The 19,488-nt window shown below is 46.7% G+C and overlaps 1 protein-coding gene and 1 long non-coding RNA gene across 5 annotated transcripts in view; both read left to right on the top strand.

Annotated features, from left to right (window-relative positions):
- Positions 1-19,488, top strand: part of FERMT2 (FERM domain containing kindlin 2) — a 51,093-nt gene that overhangs the window by 16,188 nt on the left and 15,417 nt on the right. For 2 of the 4 annotated variants that reach the window (XM_062618476.1, XM_062618477.1), the window contains exons 2-4: positions 1,594-1,827; positions 15,430-15,564; positions 19,161-19,193. In XM_062618476.1, the coding sequence (XP_062474460.1) occupies positions 1,594-1,827; positions 15,430-15,564; positions 19,161-19,193 (402 nt within the window). The remainder of the gene's footprint in view (positions 1-1,593; positions 1,828-15,429; positions 15,565-19,160; positions 19,194-19,488) is intronic. The other 2 variants (XM_062618478.1, XM_062618479.1) reach the window with 1 other exon arrangement.
- Positions 4,479-6,749, top strand: LOC134163555 (uncharacterized). Its single transcript, XR_009964763.1, has 2 exons — positions 4,479-6,328; positions 6,509-6,749. It is a non-coding gene; the product is annotated as an uncharacterized LOC134163555 (long non-coding RNA).

Here is a 19,488-nt window from a genome sequence, read left to right on the forward strand (position 1 = left end):
CTGCTTTCTGGCTGCATGATTCTGCTATTAGACCAGCTTCTGCTGGGTTTTCTCAGTAACACTGAGCTCCAGATCCTGTTTCCAGATGGGGACAGAAAAAAGTTTGTCACACTGTTCATATCTCAATTTTAATTTCAGATGTGGCTTATGGGGAATAGTCTTGACGATGTTGGTCCTGGAGTGTGTTCCTCAGTACCTTCAGCCTGTCGGGTGGTGTTTCTGCTGGGGCTTTGTCCCTGGACTCTGCTGGCTTTGCCCCTTGCTTTTGGGCCAGTGCCCTGACGTGCATGAACATCACTGCCAGAGGATGGAGAAAGGAGCAGTTGCAATGAATGTTATCTGGCAGTTTTAACTTGGGGAAAAGTGATGTTTCATATTGGGAATCCAGGATCACAGGAGAATCTGGAGCTAAAAACTGAATTACTATATAACCAGTGCTTTAACCTGGGAACTGTTTTGCATTCAAGCTTCTATTTTATTATGAAAATTAAAATAATCCTCATACAAAGTCCATAAGCTCAAAACTTACTGATAATTCTGTCATTCGTGGTATCATAGAATCATAGAATGGTTTGGGTTGGAAGGGACCTTCAGGATCATCTAGATCCAACCCCACTGCCATGGGCAGGGACAGCTTCCACTGCCCATGTAACTTGTCCTGCAACCTCTTGAGGTTCTCGTGTGCTTGCCCAGATGACATCCCTTGAAAACATTTGGTTTGTCCTTTGAAACTGCCCCTTGTCAATATCTTTGGAGATGGAGGGTAAAGCAGAGCTTTGCAAAATGCAGCTGCAGCATCTGGATCATTCCCCTACCTCTCCTTCCCTTTCCTCTGTGTGGTGGGGGACATTGTTCCATCATGGTTAGTGGTGGTCGGACTGGGAAATGCTCTGCAGGAGTGGCAGGGGCTTTGGTGAGAACAGGGCGGGTGTTAAATACTCCAGATGTTAGGGAAAATAGTACACTGTTGCTGTTTCTTGGAGTTATCACCGTGCTTTGGTTCCCCAAATGCATCCCAACTTGGACTTGATCTTCAAAGACCCCATGGTTATGTCCCTGCTGGAAGGAGACATGGCTGTTGGATTTTGCACTCTTGTTCCTTTGAGAAGTAAATTTTAGTTTCATCTGTGAATTTTCCAGTTCTGTTTGTAGAAACTGAAAGACCTGGAGACGACACAGTGTTTCGGTTTAATTCTTCTTGCAAGCCTCCTTCTAGTTCTGCTTTTCATGTGTGCCGAGGGGGCTGAACTCATGTTTGGGTAGCGCATGTGTTCTACGTGATGGGGATGAGGAAGGTGTCAGGTCGTTCATGGCCCCCCAGATTCATGCTCCAGCCTCACTGATGTTGGGCTGAGTGATCTGTGGACACATTGTGTCGCATCCTTATTCTTCTTGAGCTCTTTCTTACTTTTATCTCTGAGCTGGCTTTTAGATGCTATTGAGTAGAAGCAATTATTTGTATCTGAAGAGGGTTGTCAGCACTTTTGGATCAATAGTCACTTCACAGTTAAATGCATTTAAACTTTTGCTTTTGTCTTTTGAAGGCTAATTCTGGTCCCGTTTTTAACTGGTGAAATGGCTTCTTTGTTCTAGATGTCAAGAAAGACTGGTCAGATCATGCACTGTGGTGGGAAAAGAAGAAAACTTGGCTCCTTAAAACGCACTGGACGTTGGACAAATATGGGATACAGGCTGATGCCAAGCTCCAGTTCACACCTCAGCACAAGCTGCTTCGCCTGCAGCTGCCCAACATGAAGTATGTCAAGGTGAAAGTCAACTTCTCGGATAGGGTCTTCAAGGCGGTTTCTGACATCTGCAAAACGTTCAGTAAGTAGCAAATGCCGAGAACCACTGGTGGGGAGGTTGTCATTTGGTTTGGCTCCTGCCTGTCCTTTGGTGCATGTGCTCATAAATTTATTAATTCAGTGGTAATTCATTGCTTTAAACAGCCAACAATCACTTGGGCATCAAGCAGCTCCAATATCCACTCTTTTCCCCTTGCAGATCTAACTTTTCAAGTGGAAATACTTAACGAGACCAATTGTACTGGAAACATAAGAAGAAATAGTTCTTCTGTGCTGATTTCTGTTTTGTAGTGAGGCTGTTCTTGGTTTTCTCTTATGTGAGGTGGTAGCAGCCCTGCTTTCTGTAAAGCTGCTGGTGTTGGGTCATAATTTTTTTTCCTGCAAATTTATGTGCTAGATGAAACGCAAACCCTGAAATAAGAATCCTGCCAGCTCTGTGGGTTCTCTTCCAGTGGAAAATCGTATTAGATTAAGTGATGATGCTTCACTGTAAAACTGTCTGGTGGAAGGAAGGCACCGAGTCTCCCTTGCTCCTCCCTAACTCTTCTTCACACTTCTTTCCCTTGTTGAGAAGCTGCAGAAGAAAGGGTGGGTTATTTCCTACCAGGCACACAAGGCTTGTCCTCAGCTGCAGCTCTTGCACATCACTTTGTACCCACCTTCTCATCCCAGAATTTGTCATGCCAAAAGATGGTGTTTCTTTCTCTCCCCCCAGAAACCCAGGAGATAGCAACTGCACTCCAAGGAACTGAAATAAGCGCTCAGTGTAGGCTCTGTACCAGTGTCCTTCCTGCTTGCTCCCCTCCGCAAGGAGCCTGCAACCTGACCTCGGCTGTAGTAAATCTATTTCTGCTCTCAAAAAGCAGCTAGGGTTACTCTTGGCTGACCCAGTTGTTTTGTGTGGCGGGAAGAGCTCAGCTGTATGTGCGGTGTTACGGCGTGTCCTCGGGCACGTATGTGGTTAGGTTGGTATATATAGCCGATTACAAATCTTTGCTATTTCTTTCCTGGTTTGTTCTGCTAAGGGAGGAGGTAATATAAATATTGGGCAATTTCTCCTTAAAATAGAAAAGGCTTAGCCAGCATTATTTCCCAGTAGATTTTGCTTCCCCTATGTCTCCCATTGCCATTTTTAATGTCATGCCAGACAGAGAAGTCACAGGCGTCTGCCTGGTGCTGATGCGTCTTCCTAGCAGTGACTCATGTCAGGAAGTTCTGATACAGTTAATCACATAACAAGATCTTTCACTGATGCTGCCAAGCAGTCAGAACCTTACATGGGCCTGAAGCAGCTATTTATTCAACGCCTGGATTCTCAGTTTCTTTATGAACAAACAGCAGAATAATGCTAATATTTAAAGATGTGGAAGGGGAAAAAGCCACTGAGCCCTGCTGTGGTAGGAGCTTTCTACAGCAGACTGGGGATGACATCTGCTGAGGGTGATTCTGACTTTCCTTCCATGGCTTCTGACGTACTGAAGAAAATGTTCCCCATTTTGGGAAAGAGGGATTTTTCCTGCAAACTTCACTCTTTTAGCGACTTTTGCCAGCCTGAGCAGTTTGAGGACAGACAGAGGACAGGCCAAATACAGCGATTAAATCTTGTTTAGCCTTAGTCTTTGTTTTTACTGGGAGCCAGGTGTTCAGTAGAGCTGTGGGGAAGGTGGCTTAAAGGCCAAAGGGAAGAGGGGATTGGGATGCAGGGAGTCAGCAGTGCTGGAATTGGAGAGGCTAGAATACTCTTCCCTGCACCTCAGAGGTATTTGGACACTTATGTAACATACAGGTGTCCTATATCATTATATAGGTGTCCAAATACCACTATTTATATAGAATATCTAATCTATTTTAACATATATATTTAATATATAATATACAGGTGTATATTGTATTTAATATATATAAGTAGGTGTCCAAATGCCTTTGTTGTCCAGGGAAGAGCTTCACAGTGGGAAGACATACAAGGCATATACCAGGTTTGGTGTTTGACCCAAAGAGTTTTGGTTCATATATACACATATGTATATGGTCTTGGATCACATATATGCACATATACCTATGTGTTTATTTGATCCAGGATCTCCTTGGGGCAAACACTGAACTGCTCCATGCAAATCCCAGTCATGTAGTGCCTGTCTTTTCTTCCTCTGTGTGTGACCTTAGCCCTGTACTGTGGGTCAGACACGTCCTCAAGCACGGGGTCCTGGAGCTGAGCACTGACAACAGAGGTGAGGCTAATCTCAGCCAGGAGGTCACGCGCTTGCCAGGCAAGAGGGGCTGCTGCTTTCTACCATGCAGAATCATCCCAGGGTTGTCAGGCTGAATTTGCACAGGGCATTTCATTCCTGGAAGGTGTTCGGGATATCTGCCTGCACCATGGTGCCCGCTGCAGCTTGACAAGAATTAGAGCGGCTGTAGGGTGGTGGACTCATCCCAGCCTGGGGAGCTCATGTTTTCCTTTTTCTCAACACAGCCCTCTCTTGGGGTCATGCAGTCTGTGCTGTAACACTTTCCCAACCCATTTCCCTCTTTTTTTCTCCCCAGGTTAGTGTTTATTCTGTGCCATTTTTCTCCATTATCTTTTCTTGCCCTCCACAGTGTCTCTGCACAGGATGACTGCAGAGAGCACTCATACTCTGTACTGTGTAGGTACTCATGCTAAGAGGAAAAGTAGAAGGGGAAAGAAGTAGGCCTTGCTCTAACAGCATAGCTCTTGTCTCTGCAAATCCATTGATGTCTAAATTTAGGGGCCAGTGTGGCCTGGACCAATGTCCAGCTGACAAACTGCTTGTGAGTTGCTTATATTTTGGCTATAATTGTTTGCTGTCTGTGCCCTCCAAGCATTTAATTACACACTTCAGTAATTTTAGCATATGGCATGATTAATGAGTAATTTAAGTAATTCCTCATGTTGCCAGCACTCTAGCTGGTTGCATTTGTAAAATCCTCTATACACAAGCAGGAGTGTAGTTGGGTGAATTATTTAGGGTCGTGCCTTTCCTTATGTTCCTTTTAAACTGTACCTAGAGCTGGCAGCTCTGCAGTGTGTGGTTGCCTTTTAAAGCAGAGGCTCTGTTCCTGTGCGGACTGAAGTTACTGCAAAGGGCAGTTCTCGCTGCTGCCTGGGCTGCAGCTCCTGGGGGCCAGCCCGGAGGTGGTGTGGGAAGATGCTGGTGCCACACGCACATCCCTCGCTTTCCTGGAGGTCGTGCGAAGCCGGAAGAAAACACAATCTCATTCCCAGTCGCTGGATTGCAGCCCCTCAATTCCCACAGCAACCGGCTGGGAGGGTTAATGGCACGGATTGACTCCGCTTGTGGTAGGAGAGGGCAGGAGAAGAGCAGGGCAGTGGATGGGATGGGCAGCCCTCACCCGAAGGGTGGCCTGGAAGCCTGCCCAGGAGCAGCTGCTGGCAGGCGGCTCCAGCCTGAAGGGCCAGCTTTGATCTGCAATTAAAGACCAGAGAAAGAGAAAGTAAAACTTCGTTTTCTCTTTTTTTTCCTGAAGCAGCGTGGATTTGTGCTGCCTGCCTGTCTGGCAGCAGGGCACGGAGGTTGGCATGGGGGCTGCCTGTGGGGTCCTGCATGCCCCCTTCCTCTTAGTGGACAGCCTATCAAATACGTAAGTTCCATTTCATTGGTGTGGGTAGGAATATCCTCACTGGAAAGCAGCATTTGGGAAGACTCCATTGCAGACTCCTGCTAACCCATCTTCCTACTTAACAATGAACAGAAGAATCCTCTTTGCTTCCACAATGGCTTCATTTGAGTCCATGACAGTGGACGCCTTGCATCTGCTTATGCCCTTAAGCTGCTTCCTGACAGCATCCCCGTTTCTCCTGCTGCTGCCTGTATTTTTTTCCATGTGTGCTGGGAGCAGTGAGGGACTCCAGGCAGGATCTGCTGCTTCTGTGTGGGCATGTGGGAGAGGAAAAGCAAACAGCAAGATGCAAGTGTGAAGGTTTTTTCCCATGCCTTGGCGTTTCCTGCCCCAGTGATGTTGCTTCTCATGGGGAAACGGCGTATGTTGCAGAGCCGCAGGGCAAGGGGAGATGCTGTGATAGCGTGAAAGCTTGCATCCTTCTCCTCCTCTTCTGGCTGTGAAGATTTCAGACCTGTGCTGCCCTCCAGCCTGAGCAGAGGAGCAGGGATCATTCCAGTTGATGCTGGTTGGAGCTGGGAGCACCAGGAGGAGGATGTGGTGCCAGAGCTGGGAGGAGGCAGCTCTGGGAGGAAGTGCTCCAGAATTCATGACTACTCCCTCCCTTACCCACCCTGGGGCTGTGCAAGTTGGAGAAATTCCCTTCAGGTCATTTTGGTTTTTTCCGCCGAGGCCATCACACCCAGCTCCTGCCTCATAATCCTCACAGCCTCCTGTGAGTTAATACCTGATTTGGAAAATAAAGTCTGGAGAGCCTCATGTGCTGAGCAGCAGAAGTTTGCATGCCCGCATCCCATCTCACTCCAGTCCCCAGCTCCCTGGGGGCAAGGGACATTGAGAAATTGGGACCATTTTTGCATAGGGTAAGGGTGGTCCCATCCCAGAGAGCTTGTGGGGCTGGGGGATGAGGGATGGGATGTGGAGAGTCCCACTGGGGCAGTGGGCTACTTCCCCTCACCTTTTCTGCCCCAGAATAATGCAGTGCCCAGGACTGCATGACTGATGGGAAGGCAAAAGCCAACCTTCCTTGCTTAACCCTCCAGCCACTGGATGCAACCTGAGACGAGGTGACAGAGGTGGCATTTGAGAGGGCATGATGCAAGCCCAGCCCAAGCAAGACGACACCGTCCAGCAGTCTGGATGCTGTGTATGACCCTACCTTTTTTTTTCTTTATGAACCGTCTCCACTCCAGTACAGAACGTCCTCTGACTTCTGAAGTATTTGTAGTATTTCCACGCCCTCAGTTGCCAAAAAAACTTCTATTAAAAGCCACTCTTTTTTTTTTTTTTTTCCCAAAGCTGGAACACTTTGGTAGTCTGAGGTGCTCAGAGTTCCCAGGGCTTTGCCCATGCCCATTAGCACATGGAGCCACAGCCCAGGCACGGTTCCTTTCTGGGAGTCTGGACCATTGTGAACCTCTTCAGAACGTTTTGTCTTCCTTCACACCCTCACTGATAAATAAAGTAGCAGTTTCCCTAAAATAATAGAGCTGAGACAGAGTCCTGGTAGGCATATCTGAGCATCTGGGGCGGGGGTGGGGGGGTGGGGGGGGTGGAGGGGTGGGTGTATTTGTGGGGTGACAATAGCATCTCATGATACAGTCTCCGGATGCTCAGTAGCATCACAATGATGCTTGGAGATGACGTTTGCATCCTGGTGTGGAGACAGACCCAGTGAAAATCCAGGGAAGGGTTTGCTGTGTTTTGCTACCACGAGCAGAGAGGTTTGGCAGAAGTGCAGCTCTTTCTAAATATGTCTAGGGGATGGGTGTGGAAGGAAATCTTACCATTTAGAGTGTCGGCCAAATTGCAATGCACTCAGCTTTTTAAATTGCGAGGCCCAAGTGTACTGCTGCCAACGTCTTCATTTCACTGTTTTCCTCTTATTGCTTGCCTGTATTCAGCTGCAGTTGTTGTGTAGGATCCAGATGAACACCAGAAACTGGTGTAAGGGAAATAATGAGATTCCATTGCAAAGTGTCTAAAATGGAAGAAGATATTCCCATTTCTCCCCCCTCCCCAGGGCCGGTCTGTGTTCTGCCTGTTGAGTAGCATCAGGTTGTATGTCACTGCATGAGTCAGTGAATTTTTTCATCCTTACTGTACTGTTGACAGAGACCCTTTAAATAGCCTTTCATACTGAAGACATTAGGAGATGCTGCCAAATCCAGTGCCACCGCCTTCCTTAAGATTATTCTGATTGCTCTTTATGGTGTGATGCAGGGGTGTAAGTGCAGTTTTTCTCTTTGTTTTGTGGTGCTTAATTTAATTGACTTTAGCTGAAGTTCAGACACTTCAGGGGCAAGGCTGGAAGTGCTGTCTGTCCTCTGAGAGGCATCCAGATAACTGGAGTCTGGGGATCTCGTCCCTCTTGTGGAAAAAACCATCTAGACATTCAACATTTGTTGACTCTGTCTCTCCAGTGTCCTTTTTTATTAGCCTTGCAGTAGCGCTTGGCTCCATCACCACTGCCTGCCTCCTCTTCCTCCTCCTGCGTCCCTTCTGGCTGATGGGGCCTGATTGCGGCTCTGGGTACCACTCATGCAGATGGTGTTTACAAGCAGCAGTCCACCACTGCACACCCCCCGACCTTGTTTCTCAGGTGGTTTTGCGGATTGTTGCTCTGGTGGCAAGTCAACACGTCAACAGGCGCTTGGGTTTTTCCGCACTGAATTTGGGAAAGCCCCTCCCAGGTTCAGCCCCAGCTTGGTCTGCGGCCATGGCACTTGATGGGCATCTCGGGAGGCTTTGTGGGATGTCCTGACATAGCTGCATCGCCCCAGGCAGCAAGTGGAGAACTTGGCTTTTACCCAAGTAAGTGTTTAAGCACCTAGGCAGCTGAAGAGCCCGTAACAAAATGTTCTGAATGTAGGCAGGTGTACAAACCTAGTAACTGTGCTAAGGGGTGAGGACCTGCTCCACCATTAATCAGATACTGCCCAGTGTCCAGTACAACCATAATCTTCTCTCCAGGCACTTCAGAAGTTATATAAAGTCTTTTGCCTTTTTTTTTTTTTTTTTTTGCTTCTGGTCTGTTTTGCAGAACTTTATCTTGAGTGTATTTATGTTGAAGATAAGTCAGAAACTTTATTCCAAACAAAAATACCTCTTCTTTTTTTTTTTAAAGTCTGAAATGGGGTTTGAGGTCTCATTTTCTAAGAATTATCATGGTGATGTGCAAAGGCTGTAATTTGTACGAGTCATTGCTTTGAGACCATGGTGATCCAGTACAGAGATATCCCACTTCAAAACACATTTCTTGATGGAGGGTGGCTGGATCAACATTAAAGAGAGGATTTTCCCTAAATCCTGTCGATGCTACAAGTAAAATTATGGAGTTTGTATGATTCAAGAGCTAACGAGGCAAACCAGCCTTCTGGCCTTTTAAGGGAACCAGAAATCGTGGAAAAAACATAGAATCATAGAATAGTTGGGGTTGGAAAGGACCTTAAGATCATCAAGTTCCAACCCCCCTGCCATGGGCAGGGACACCTCACACTAAACCATGTCACCCAAGGCTCTGTCCAACCTGGCCTTGAACACTGCCAGGGATGGAGCATTCACAACCTCCCTGGGCAACCCATTCCAGTGCCTCACCACCCTAACAGGAAAGAACTTCCTCCTTATATCCAAACTTCCTCTGTTTAAGTTTTAACCCGTTACCCCTTGTCCTGTCACTACAGTCTCTAATGAAGAGTCCCTCCCCAGCATCCCTATAGGCCCCCTTCAGATACTGGAAGGCTGCTATGAGGTCTCCACGCAGCCTTCTCTTCTCCAGGCTGAACAGCCCCAACTTTCTCAGCCTGTCTTCATACTTCTGGGGGAGTCGACACATACTCGGACAGTCAGTGACACTGTGTTGTGTATGCAGGTGATGCAAGCAAACCACAAATCTGATTTCCTGTGGGAGAGCCCATCCCTCAGAGCACTGAAATCTCTGTGTGTCCACGGACCCCCTGGCATGTTGCTTGGCAGCATCTGGGGACCCCCCAGATGGATAGGGACAAAGCAGCAAAATCATCCCTTCTTCCATGCTGAGACATATGGATTTTAGTCCAGTCTCTGATCACAACTGCTTTCCCATGACAATACACCTTGATGGTTAAAGATGCAGCAGCTGCAAGATTAACTTGGTAGATTTAGTGCAGAAGAGCATAAATTGTGAATTTTACACCCTGTAAGGCAGATTGGGTTTTTCGAGCCGGTTTTCTGGGTGCAGGCAGTTTGATGTCCCGTGAAGAAGGTGGATTTCATCCCAGCCCTGCTGTTTGTCTCTGGGTGGGAGATAAATGGGCACAGCTGGTCTGGGTGAGCTGTGGTTACACAAGGAAAAAAAGCCAAGGATTTGCTTTCACTGGGAGGCAGCACAGGCGCAAGTAGGCTCCATGCTGGCAAATGGGACAGAAGATGCTGTCAGGGAGTAAAACGGCTTCATCCAACAGCTGAAAAATTTTCTTTTGGAGGTTGAAAGCTGCCTTGCCAGTCACATTTTTTAAATGCCTCCCATGAAATGCAGGTATGTGTGTTCCTCTCGCCAAAGGGCATTGCCCTCACTTGATAGAATCATAGTCACAGAACGGTTTGGGTTGGAAGGGATGTTTAAAGGTCACCTAGTCCAACCAGTGCTGCAGTGAGCAGGGACGTCTTTAACTAGATCAGGTTGCTCAAAGTCCTGTCCAACCTGGCGTTGAATATTTCCAGGGATGGGGCATGTACTACATCTCCAGGCAACAAATCCCCTAAATTTGACAAAACTCTTCTGCTATGACATGGACATGGAGCTGCAGCAGTTATGGCTCAGGCACAGCTGCAGCTGGTTCAGTATGGGCTGGAGATGTCAAAATACAAACAGTTCTTGCTTGAATACAGCTGAAAGATGGTTTGGGACCAGTTTTTGGTCAGTGCTCTCCTCTCCATACAGAGCACGCCACATATTGTTGCAGATGGTCTCTGCTAGTGGCTGCCACCAGCATCGCTGGGGATGCTTGGTAAGAGGCTGGGTAGATGGGTTTTCACACACACAAAAAATGGAAACGAAATGCTAAAAGGATCATTTGCTGTAAATTCTAGTAGATGTTGCCAGTGCCATCTGTCTCGTGTAGAGACAAGGAATCTGTTTTAAGCAAACACAGCCCCGACCAACGCATCAGTTGAAGAGTCAACACATTAGCATTGTTCAGAAGGTGACTTCTCCTGGTGCACTCACTTTTCACTGACCCTTTTTCCTTGTAAGTGACATTGTTGGGAGCAGCCTGGCTTCAGCTGAAAATGTGGATGAAACAATTAACAGAGGATTTCAAGTGGGGATTTGAGCTGAAGTCAAACCCTAGGGAGATATTTTACCCCTGGTGAACAGCTCCAGTTGGGCTCATCCAGGTGCCCTGGGACTTAGTGGAAAAAATGCAAACCTATATAAAGGACTTCATATTTTTTGTGTGTCACTTGGATACTCTGAGGATCTTACTCTTGCTCTTATGGTCAGGAAATGGGCTTGGGAGCAGTTCCTTGTCCCAGTTTCCAGTTAACTGGAGCCCTACCATCTGCAAGCCCTTCCACCCTGGGATAGGCTCTGCTTTAGCTACAGTAACTAAACACATTTGCCAAGCATGGCTCTATTCAAAACATGCTGTAAGACCCTTTGTACACTTATTAATCATGAGCAGCAGCAAACATGTTTTTCGCCAGGATTTTACTGAAAGATTGAAATGTGAAAAGATGCTTCTCACTTCTAATTCTGGGGTGGGAAATATAAACATTGCGCTCTTGCTGCTGTTCTGCTCGCTGCTTTTTAGCACAGCAGGCTTTGGTTTTAATTTCCCCTGCAACCCTCAGTTGGCTTCAGTGGGTTTGTAAAGTCTCAGAGATGATGGTACATCCAGCACACTGCTGCTTGGGAGAAATCTACAGCTTATCAAGGGGAAAGCGGGAGCAGGGATGCTCTGGCATCACAAGAATGCCTCTGCCTTTACTATACCCTATGGCCATGCGCTGTTTCAAAGCAGCTGCATAAAACTTGCCCATATCCTTTGTAATCCAACGATAGCGTCATGAACAACTGAGGGACTATAAAAAATCACTTTGATATCAGATGGTCAGGCTTTGGGCCGTCTCCAACAGATTGCTTTCAGGAGCCAGGCTTGGCCCAGAGCCCTTCTCTTGGCCTCTCTGAATGGTTTCAGCTGAGAAGCTGCCTCAGTTGCTAATGCACCATAAATAAACATCAGAGTTTAAACCTTGCTAGCAAAATACCAGGGGAACTCCTCATTTTAGGCTATGCTGCATGTTGTCCCTTGCGCATGACTCTGGTTGTCCCAGCAGATCTTTTCTCCATGAGGTAAGCTGGCTGGGATAAATGGGAATGCGAATAGCTGTCTGGATTCATACTCTAGGTATTTATTGCTAGAAATGGTAAAAAAATTGTGCCCTGAAACTAATGGTTGGTTAGTGGGTGCAGGGACAGAGTTCAACATGATAATATGTATGTAGTAATAATAAATCAGTGTTAAAGCTGAAATTAAATCTTACCTATAAAAATAAATATAAAAATATCTTATAAATAAATACAATTATGTAAATAAAGATAAAGCTTAAATTAAAGCTGTGCTAGATGATGGTTTGGGATGGGACACCCACCATATCAGAAGTGATTAAATCCAGAAGAAGTGCCCAACCTCTGGATTCAGAAATGCTGGGACTAGTGGGATCCATCCCTGGAGGTTACCTAAAATCAAATTCCCCAGATGTGACAGGCATGGCAGGGTTTGTAATGCCACACAAGCTGTTATTTAAAATAGGGTCGGGGTGGAGGGGAGGAGGAAATGGGAAAAGCAGACCTGAAATAACAGGTTGTTATTTCAGATAGCATCGCAGGGAGGCTGTTGTGGTGTTTGTTCTGGTTAATGGGCTCACAGTGTGTCCCTGGATGGGGTGAGGAGGGAGCAGAGCTTGTTTCCAGCCTGACGTTTCCACGCTTATTTGCAGTAAGGAAGATGCTGGTGCAGGCAAATGCATCTGCTGCGGCGATGTGTCCTGCTCAAGTCACGTGCTGGGGACAAATTCCAGTTTTAATTAGAACCCCGCGCCGGAGAGTGTGCAGCAAACTCCCACTGCTGCCAGTGCAGTGGTGAGATAGGAACCCTGTAACTTCTGCTCGTTAGTACAGTGACTTACTGTCTTGTTCAGCATTACTCTTGGTGGGAAAATAGAGCCTGGCTGCAGCGCAACCAGCTCCCTTTCTTCTGTCTCCTGGCCTCTCTTGCAGCTACAGCTTCAGGCTTTGATATACAGTGGGGATGGGACCAGGGGCTGCTTTCCTTAGGGCATCCCAAAGGCAAAGCTTTGCACATCTCTGTGCATTTTGGCATTTTCAGATGATACACGCAATAAACAAGAGCTAGAAACAGCGCGGGGGCTTGACCATGGACAGCCAGCTGCAGAGGAGAGCTCTGAAACTACTTTCCAGGCTCAAGCATAATGCATTATCTGCTTTTTTCCAAACCAACCCTAATTTCAGAGCTCTCCAACCTTTCTTCAGCCTTTCATCGTTGCAGCAGGATGGCTTCATGCCCAGGTGAATGCTTTTCCAGGTCAGTTGCCACATATCGACTGAGGACAGTTTAGAGTAAAATGGAGGAGAGTTTTTCTTCCCTCTGAGTCTTTGCAGTGCTGGTGAGGGGCTCCTGGCTCCCATCCAGTCCCTCGGTGCTTTCAGTGGTATCATGAACAGTGGGCTCTGCTTTTCCAGAAAACTCCTTCCTCTTTGGAAGTGACTGCAGCAGAAGCAAACGCAAAGCACTGCCACAGTGGGAAATGGCCCTAAAATCCTCACTTTCATTACCCTCCTGTAGTCCCATGGCTTAAAACACAAACACACTGTGACACTCCTCAATTACATGGTTTTAAAATTATTCAGGCTGGTTCTGGACAGGGAAATGGGAGAGATTTGCTGTGAAAAAGAAACACTTTGGCCAAGAGAAGAGATTCAGAGCAGCCCTGTGGAGAAGGACTTGGGGGTGTTGGTTGATGAGAAAATGAACATGAGCCAGCAGTGTGCGCTTGCAGCCCAGAAAGCCAACCGTATCCTGGGCTGCATCAAAAGCAGCAGGACCAGCAGGTCGAAGGAGGTGATCCTGCCCCTCTACTCTGCTCTTGTGAGAGCTCACCTGGAGTATTGTGTGCAGTTCTGGTGTCCTCAACATAAAAAGGACATGGAACTGTTGGAACAAGTCCAGAGGAGGGCCACGAGGATGATCGGGGACTGGAGCACCTCCTGTATGAAGACAGGCTGAGAAAGTTGGGGCTGTTCAGCCTGGAGAAGAGAAGGCTGCGTGGAGACCTCATAGCAGCCTTCCAGTATCTGAATGGGGGCCTATAGGGATGCTGGAGAGGTTCTCTTCATTAGAGACTGTAGTGATAGGACAAGGGGTAATGGGTTAAAACTTAAACGGGGGAAGTTTAGATTGGATATAAGGAAGAAATTCTTTCCTGTTAGGGTGGTGAGGCACTGGAATGGGTTGCCCAGGGAGGTTGGGCAGAGAGGAACTTGATGAAATTCAACAAGGGCAAGTCTTGCATCTGGGGAGGAACAAGCCCATGTACCAGTACAGGCTGGGGGCTTACCTGCTGGGCGGTAGTGAAGCGGAAAGGGACCTGGGGGTCCTGGTGGATAGGAGGATGACCATGAGCCAGCAATGTGCCCTTGTGGCCAAGAAGGCCAATGGCATCCTAGGGTGCATTAGAAAGGGTGTGGTTAGGAGGTCAAGAGAGGTTCTCCCCCCCCTCTACTCTGCCTTGGTGAGGCCTCATCTGGAATATTCTGTCCAGTTCTGGGCCCCACAGTTCAAGAAGGACAGGGACCTGCTGGAGAGAGTCCAGCGCAGAGCCACAAAGATGATTAAGGGAGTGGAACATTTCCCTTATGAGGAGAGGCTGAGGGAGCTGGGACTCTTTAGCTTGGAGGAGACTGAGGGGTGACCTCATCAATGTTTACAAATATGTAAAGGGAGAGTGTCAGGATGATGGAGCTAGGTTTTTTTCAGTGATGTCCAGTGACAGGACAAGGGGCAATGGGTGTAAACTGGAGCATAGGAGGTTCCATGTGAACATCAGGAAAAATTTTTTTACTGTGAGAGTGACAGAGCACTGGAACAGGTTGCCCAGGGGGGGTGTGGAGTCTCCTACGTTGGAGATATTCAAGGCCCGCTGGGACAAGTTCCTGTGTGATGTTCTCTAGCTTACCCTGCTCTTGCAGGAGGGTTGGACTAGATGATCTTTTGAGGTCCCTTCCAACCCTTAGGATTCTGTGATTCTGTTCTGAATGCTCCATCCCTGGCGGTGTTCAAGGCCAGGTTGGACAGGGCCTTAGGTGACATGGTCTAGTATGAGGTGTCCCTGCCCATGGCAGGGGGGTTGGAACTAGATGATCTTAAGGTCCTTTCCAACCCCAACTATTCTATGATTCTGTGATTCTGAGATCTCTTTACAAAGTGGGTGTCTTAATTGTAGGCTCTAAAATTTCCAGTCTTACAAGTAAATGAATGGTTTAATTCTTGTATTGCTCTTATGGAAGTGAGAGTACCTGGCCTGTTACCTAGGTGCTTAAATAGGGATATACATGGTGAATTATGTTTGTATTTATGGTTATGCTTATGATTGTGAATGCTGCTATGCTCTATCACTGGGTCTAGCAGTGCTTGTATTTCTGTTTGAGTGGCTGTGCCTGGGAGATTCTGCATTTTACTCAAATGCTGTGTTAACTTTCTACCCAAGGACAGTGCTTGTTTCCAACAGGCTTGTGGGAAAAATGTTCTCAACTTGATTTTTAGCCATTGCAAAGCAGGAAGATTGGCTGAGAGAGATACTGCATGTTACTGGATGTTGTTCCTAAAGGAAAGATCGCTCTTCTCCCCCCACACACTTTTTTTTCCCATCTTCCCTTTGTAAAAGTGGTCCATTTCATTCCCAGACATCAGGCATCCGGAAGAGCTCTCCCTTTTGAGGAAACCCAGAGATCCATCAAAGAAAAAAAAGAAGAAGCTGGATGATCAGTGTGAGGATGACGCCTTTGAGCTGGAGGGTCCGCTGATCACGCCGGGGTCTGGTGAGCTGGGGCTTGCTTTGTGAGGATGGGCTTGCAGGGAAGGGGTCTGCAAGACTCTAAAAGATGATAAAATGGGGGAGGGAGATGACGTAGCGGTATCAGTCTGGCCTAATTCCTTAAGGTCTGTGCAAGAAACAGACCCCAGATAAATTCCACAAGTGATCCAGGGCTGCAGCACTCGGTCACAGTCGCACAGATGCATGCCTAAAGCTGTCACGCATATAGGGGAGCAGAACAACGCCAGACTTTATAAAATAAAACAGAAACCAAGTGTGACCACTTTAGCACTCAGATTGTGTTACTGAAAGGTTTTCTTACCCTGTTAAGAAAGGAGTTAAATGGAAAATCGTTCCTAATGTCAAATTCCAGGTGTGTTTTAGGCAGTACCACTGTTCTACTCCTGATTTATAGCCCCGCAAACCTAGTATTTTATTAATTAGTGCTCCTCTGTGTTAGGGGTGCAGTTATAGATTGTAATGCTAAAAAAAAACCCACCCAACTTTTATTGCTAGAGGGGTATTTTGCCAGTCTGGCTTACAGAACCAGAGCAGCATTGGTAAGAGGATTGCTAACACAGGAGCCTTGCTGATTCAGTAACATTTCTTGTTGCATTCAGCAAACTGATGCAGGGAGGTTTGCAGCTAGAGGGTTTTTTCAGTTCTGCCCCGCAGCTGCTGGAGGTCTGGTGTCTGAAGGCAAATGGCAGGAGCGAAAACCATTAAGTTGGTCAAGTGGGGGCAGTTCAGCCCAAATGGACTTGCAGAGAAAGCCACAGTGATGCACAGTGCCAGGCGAGCAAGATGTGTCTGGATGCCAGAGATCTTGGTTTTAAATGCGGTGATGAGGGGGAAACAGGGCAGCAATAATTAAAAAAAGAAAATAGATACCTTGGAGTTCAGTAACCTTGTATTAATTTATCTTAAATTAACTGAAGTAAAAGTGTGGTCAGTGCCACTGGTGGCTCTAGGCTTGCAAGCAGAAAGGCACGAGTGAAGGTGATAGTGCCCTGGAGCTGCTGAGGCTCCAGAGCAAGCCATCATCACAGGTTTGTGGCGAGGGAAAAACAGTCCTTCTTTCGCTTTGGTCTTGTTCTTTCTTCTCTCAGATACTTAAAAATACTGCTGGGCTTGTTCTCTCCCACTGCTGGCTCAGGGAGTTTTCCCTGCATCAGGCAAGGCTCCAGCCAGTTTTCATTTGGCATTTGCATCTTAAAAGTCCATAATTAGTCATTCCAAAAGTCAATGTTGGCAGAGAGCATCTCCATTAGATTAATAGGAAATACTTGGCCTGCTTTGGGGGGAAATGCACATAAAAAATAGGGTTTTATTTTAATTCTTTATTGGTCTCTCAGCAAGTCACTTTGAACTGTCTTGATGCTTTCCTTCTGAATGAAATTATTTTTGCTGTAGGATTAATTACTGCAGCTACCTGCCATGTTGAGGTGCCATTAGTTAAAAGGCATGGTTTTAATCTGAATAAATTGTTTCTAGCATTGTTCCAACATTAATTTGAGTGCTGAATGCTTCTGTAAAACAAGTTTTATTTCAAGATCTGCTGTTTCAGTGCCTGTAGATGTAAACAGGCATGTTTTGTCACTGAGTACCTCCTATCTGGCAATGAAACCATGTAAAAAGCTGTCAATAAACCCACAGTAAATGCTGCCCAACACTTTCCATTAGAAGACCTGTATTCACTTGTTTACAAGTTAGCCAAACTTAGAGCTATTTCAGCTGGAACTTCCCATGACATTGTCTGCCTTGGGCACATTTTTTAAGAGAAGCTTATTTTGAGATATTTCAGATGTTTGGAGAAGGTGATGAGGAGAACATCTGAGGAGAAGTTTTGCTGCTCTGGAGCAGACACTTGATTGGAGGAATGTGGGAAGATGTCCATGGGCAAATCTGCCCAATTTGGGGCAAGAAGTGAGCTTTTCTTTTGTTGATCCAGTTTGTGCTCAGCCCTGTCTGCTTGAGCCACAGGAAGGTTGAGGCAGGCACACTGTGAGGCCAGATGGAGAGGAGGCAAGAGCATCTTTCAGGATGTAATTTACGGGTGGTGATGGTGGTTTGTTGCTGGTTCTTGTTGGACTGCTCTGCTCTGGTGTCCATGGGGAGAGCAAGTTTCTGCTGCTTTTATAATCTTAGAATCACAGAATATTTCAACTCGGAAGGGACCATAAGGATCACTGAGTCCAACTCCCAAAGTATAAGTATCTGGTATTAGTACCTGGCAAGTCACCTTGGCCTTCTCCTTACAAGTGTGAAACTTGAAGGTAGATACCTTCATCCCTTGACCACTGCTCCTGCTTTTTTGCTCATGTCTGGTTTGCTGGGTCTGTCTTGATGACAGGTACCCACAATGCTTACTGGTTCCCCACATCATTAATCCAGGCTGGGATGCCAGCAAAACTAGCAAGAGCATTAAAAGCTTCCTGGTGATTTTCTTTTTTGATCCAATGGATAGCTTTCACTTACATTTTCCATCCCGTCAGACAATTCAAAATCATGTTTCTATGTTAAGTTTCCTTTCAAAGATGTTGTCTGTTATTGGTATGATGCTGCTGATGTAACCTGTTCTTTTTGTTCCCTGTGATACCCATCACAAAAAGTCAGAGTTTGGAAAGGTTTTTCTATTGTTTTGGTCTTAGACTTTTCCAGATGTCTAGCTCAACTTCCTGTCATTCCTTGTGCACTTAGAAAGGAGGGATTGTTTGGAGTGAGGAGCTGGAGGATGGCCCAAGGTGGTGGTTCAGGGCAGCAGTAGGAGGTGGCACAGAAAACCTTGCTTGTGGCATCTCAACCATGCCACACACCAGCTTAAGCACCCTTAACAGTGCTTGTAGAGGCAGAATTTGGGTGCATTGAAATTGCACATCTAGGTAGGCTTCTGATTTAAAAAGGACGCACCTCTTTCCCAAAAATCCAGTTTATTATTGGTCCTTCTAGGTACTGAAGCTCAGATTTATGCCCAGCAAGCAAATGATGCTGAGCTCATTGCCCAGCGTACATATGCAGTGGAATTACTGACATTAGGATACGGTCATTGAACCTCCCTAATACTGAAAATTTGGGTCTTATATATTCTTAACATAAAAATCAGTGAGATGAATAGGGGCTGTTTAGCTCTCAGCTATTCTGGGGTATGAGATACCAAGCTGGTCCACTTTCTTCTCTTCAAGTGTGTAATTTTAAAAGGGGGGTATTTTATCTGCTTTGAGTCTGTACGAGCTGTAAAGCTTTAAAAGGCCAGGAGTAATGTGTGCTTCAGGATCAGTTTGGCACCAAATTGCACCACTTGCTCAGCATATTAATACCAAATTTGTTTGGCCATCTCAGCAAGCTTTTCCGTCCGTGAAATGCTGCGTTTCCATGCCCGGCTGTTTCTTGTATCAGGAGTAGAATAATGTGGAGTCACTTGGGTTGCTTTGCCTGCCGAGTCCACCGGTGCTGCTGCAGACACTCCATTTGGATGGTTAAACCTCACCTGTGCTTTCTGCCCTCTTCTGAAAATGGCTGTTTTCGCCTTCTGTCCTTCCCTACTCTCCCGGTGACTTTCTCTCGCCTTCTCACTTCCCTCCTTTCTTTCCCTCTCCATAGGCACTGATATTCTTTACATCGGCCCCGTCAAAGGTGAGCTCCACCTCAGTGGAGGACTTTTGCGCTCTGCCTCTGGTCTCTTTGGCTGCGCCCTTAGTTTATTTTCCTGCTCCTCTAAAACTTTTGACTTCCAAAATCTTTAAGCAACAGGTAATACCGGTAAGTTGGGGGCCCTTTGTGTCCCAGGTGCCATAGAATTGCAGGGGGCAGGAGTTCCTGGCGTGGGAAACCTGCGCCTTTTCCCATGGATTTGGGCTGGAATGAGTTTTCCATCAGTTTTTCTCTTGGAGAAGAGCTGAGAGAGAGGGACAGCTTTTCATGGGAAAAC

This window comes from Pezoporus occidentalis, unplaced genomic scaffold (assembly GCF_034315485.1).
Source record: "Pezoporus occidentalis ecotype Australia unplaced genomic scaffold, CSIRO_AGI_Poc_V1 ctg200, whole genome shotgun sequence".
Taxonomy (NCBI): Eukaryota; Metazoa; Chordata; class Aves; order Psittaciformes; family Psittacidae; genus Pezoporus; species Pezoporus occidentalis.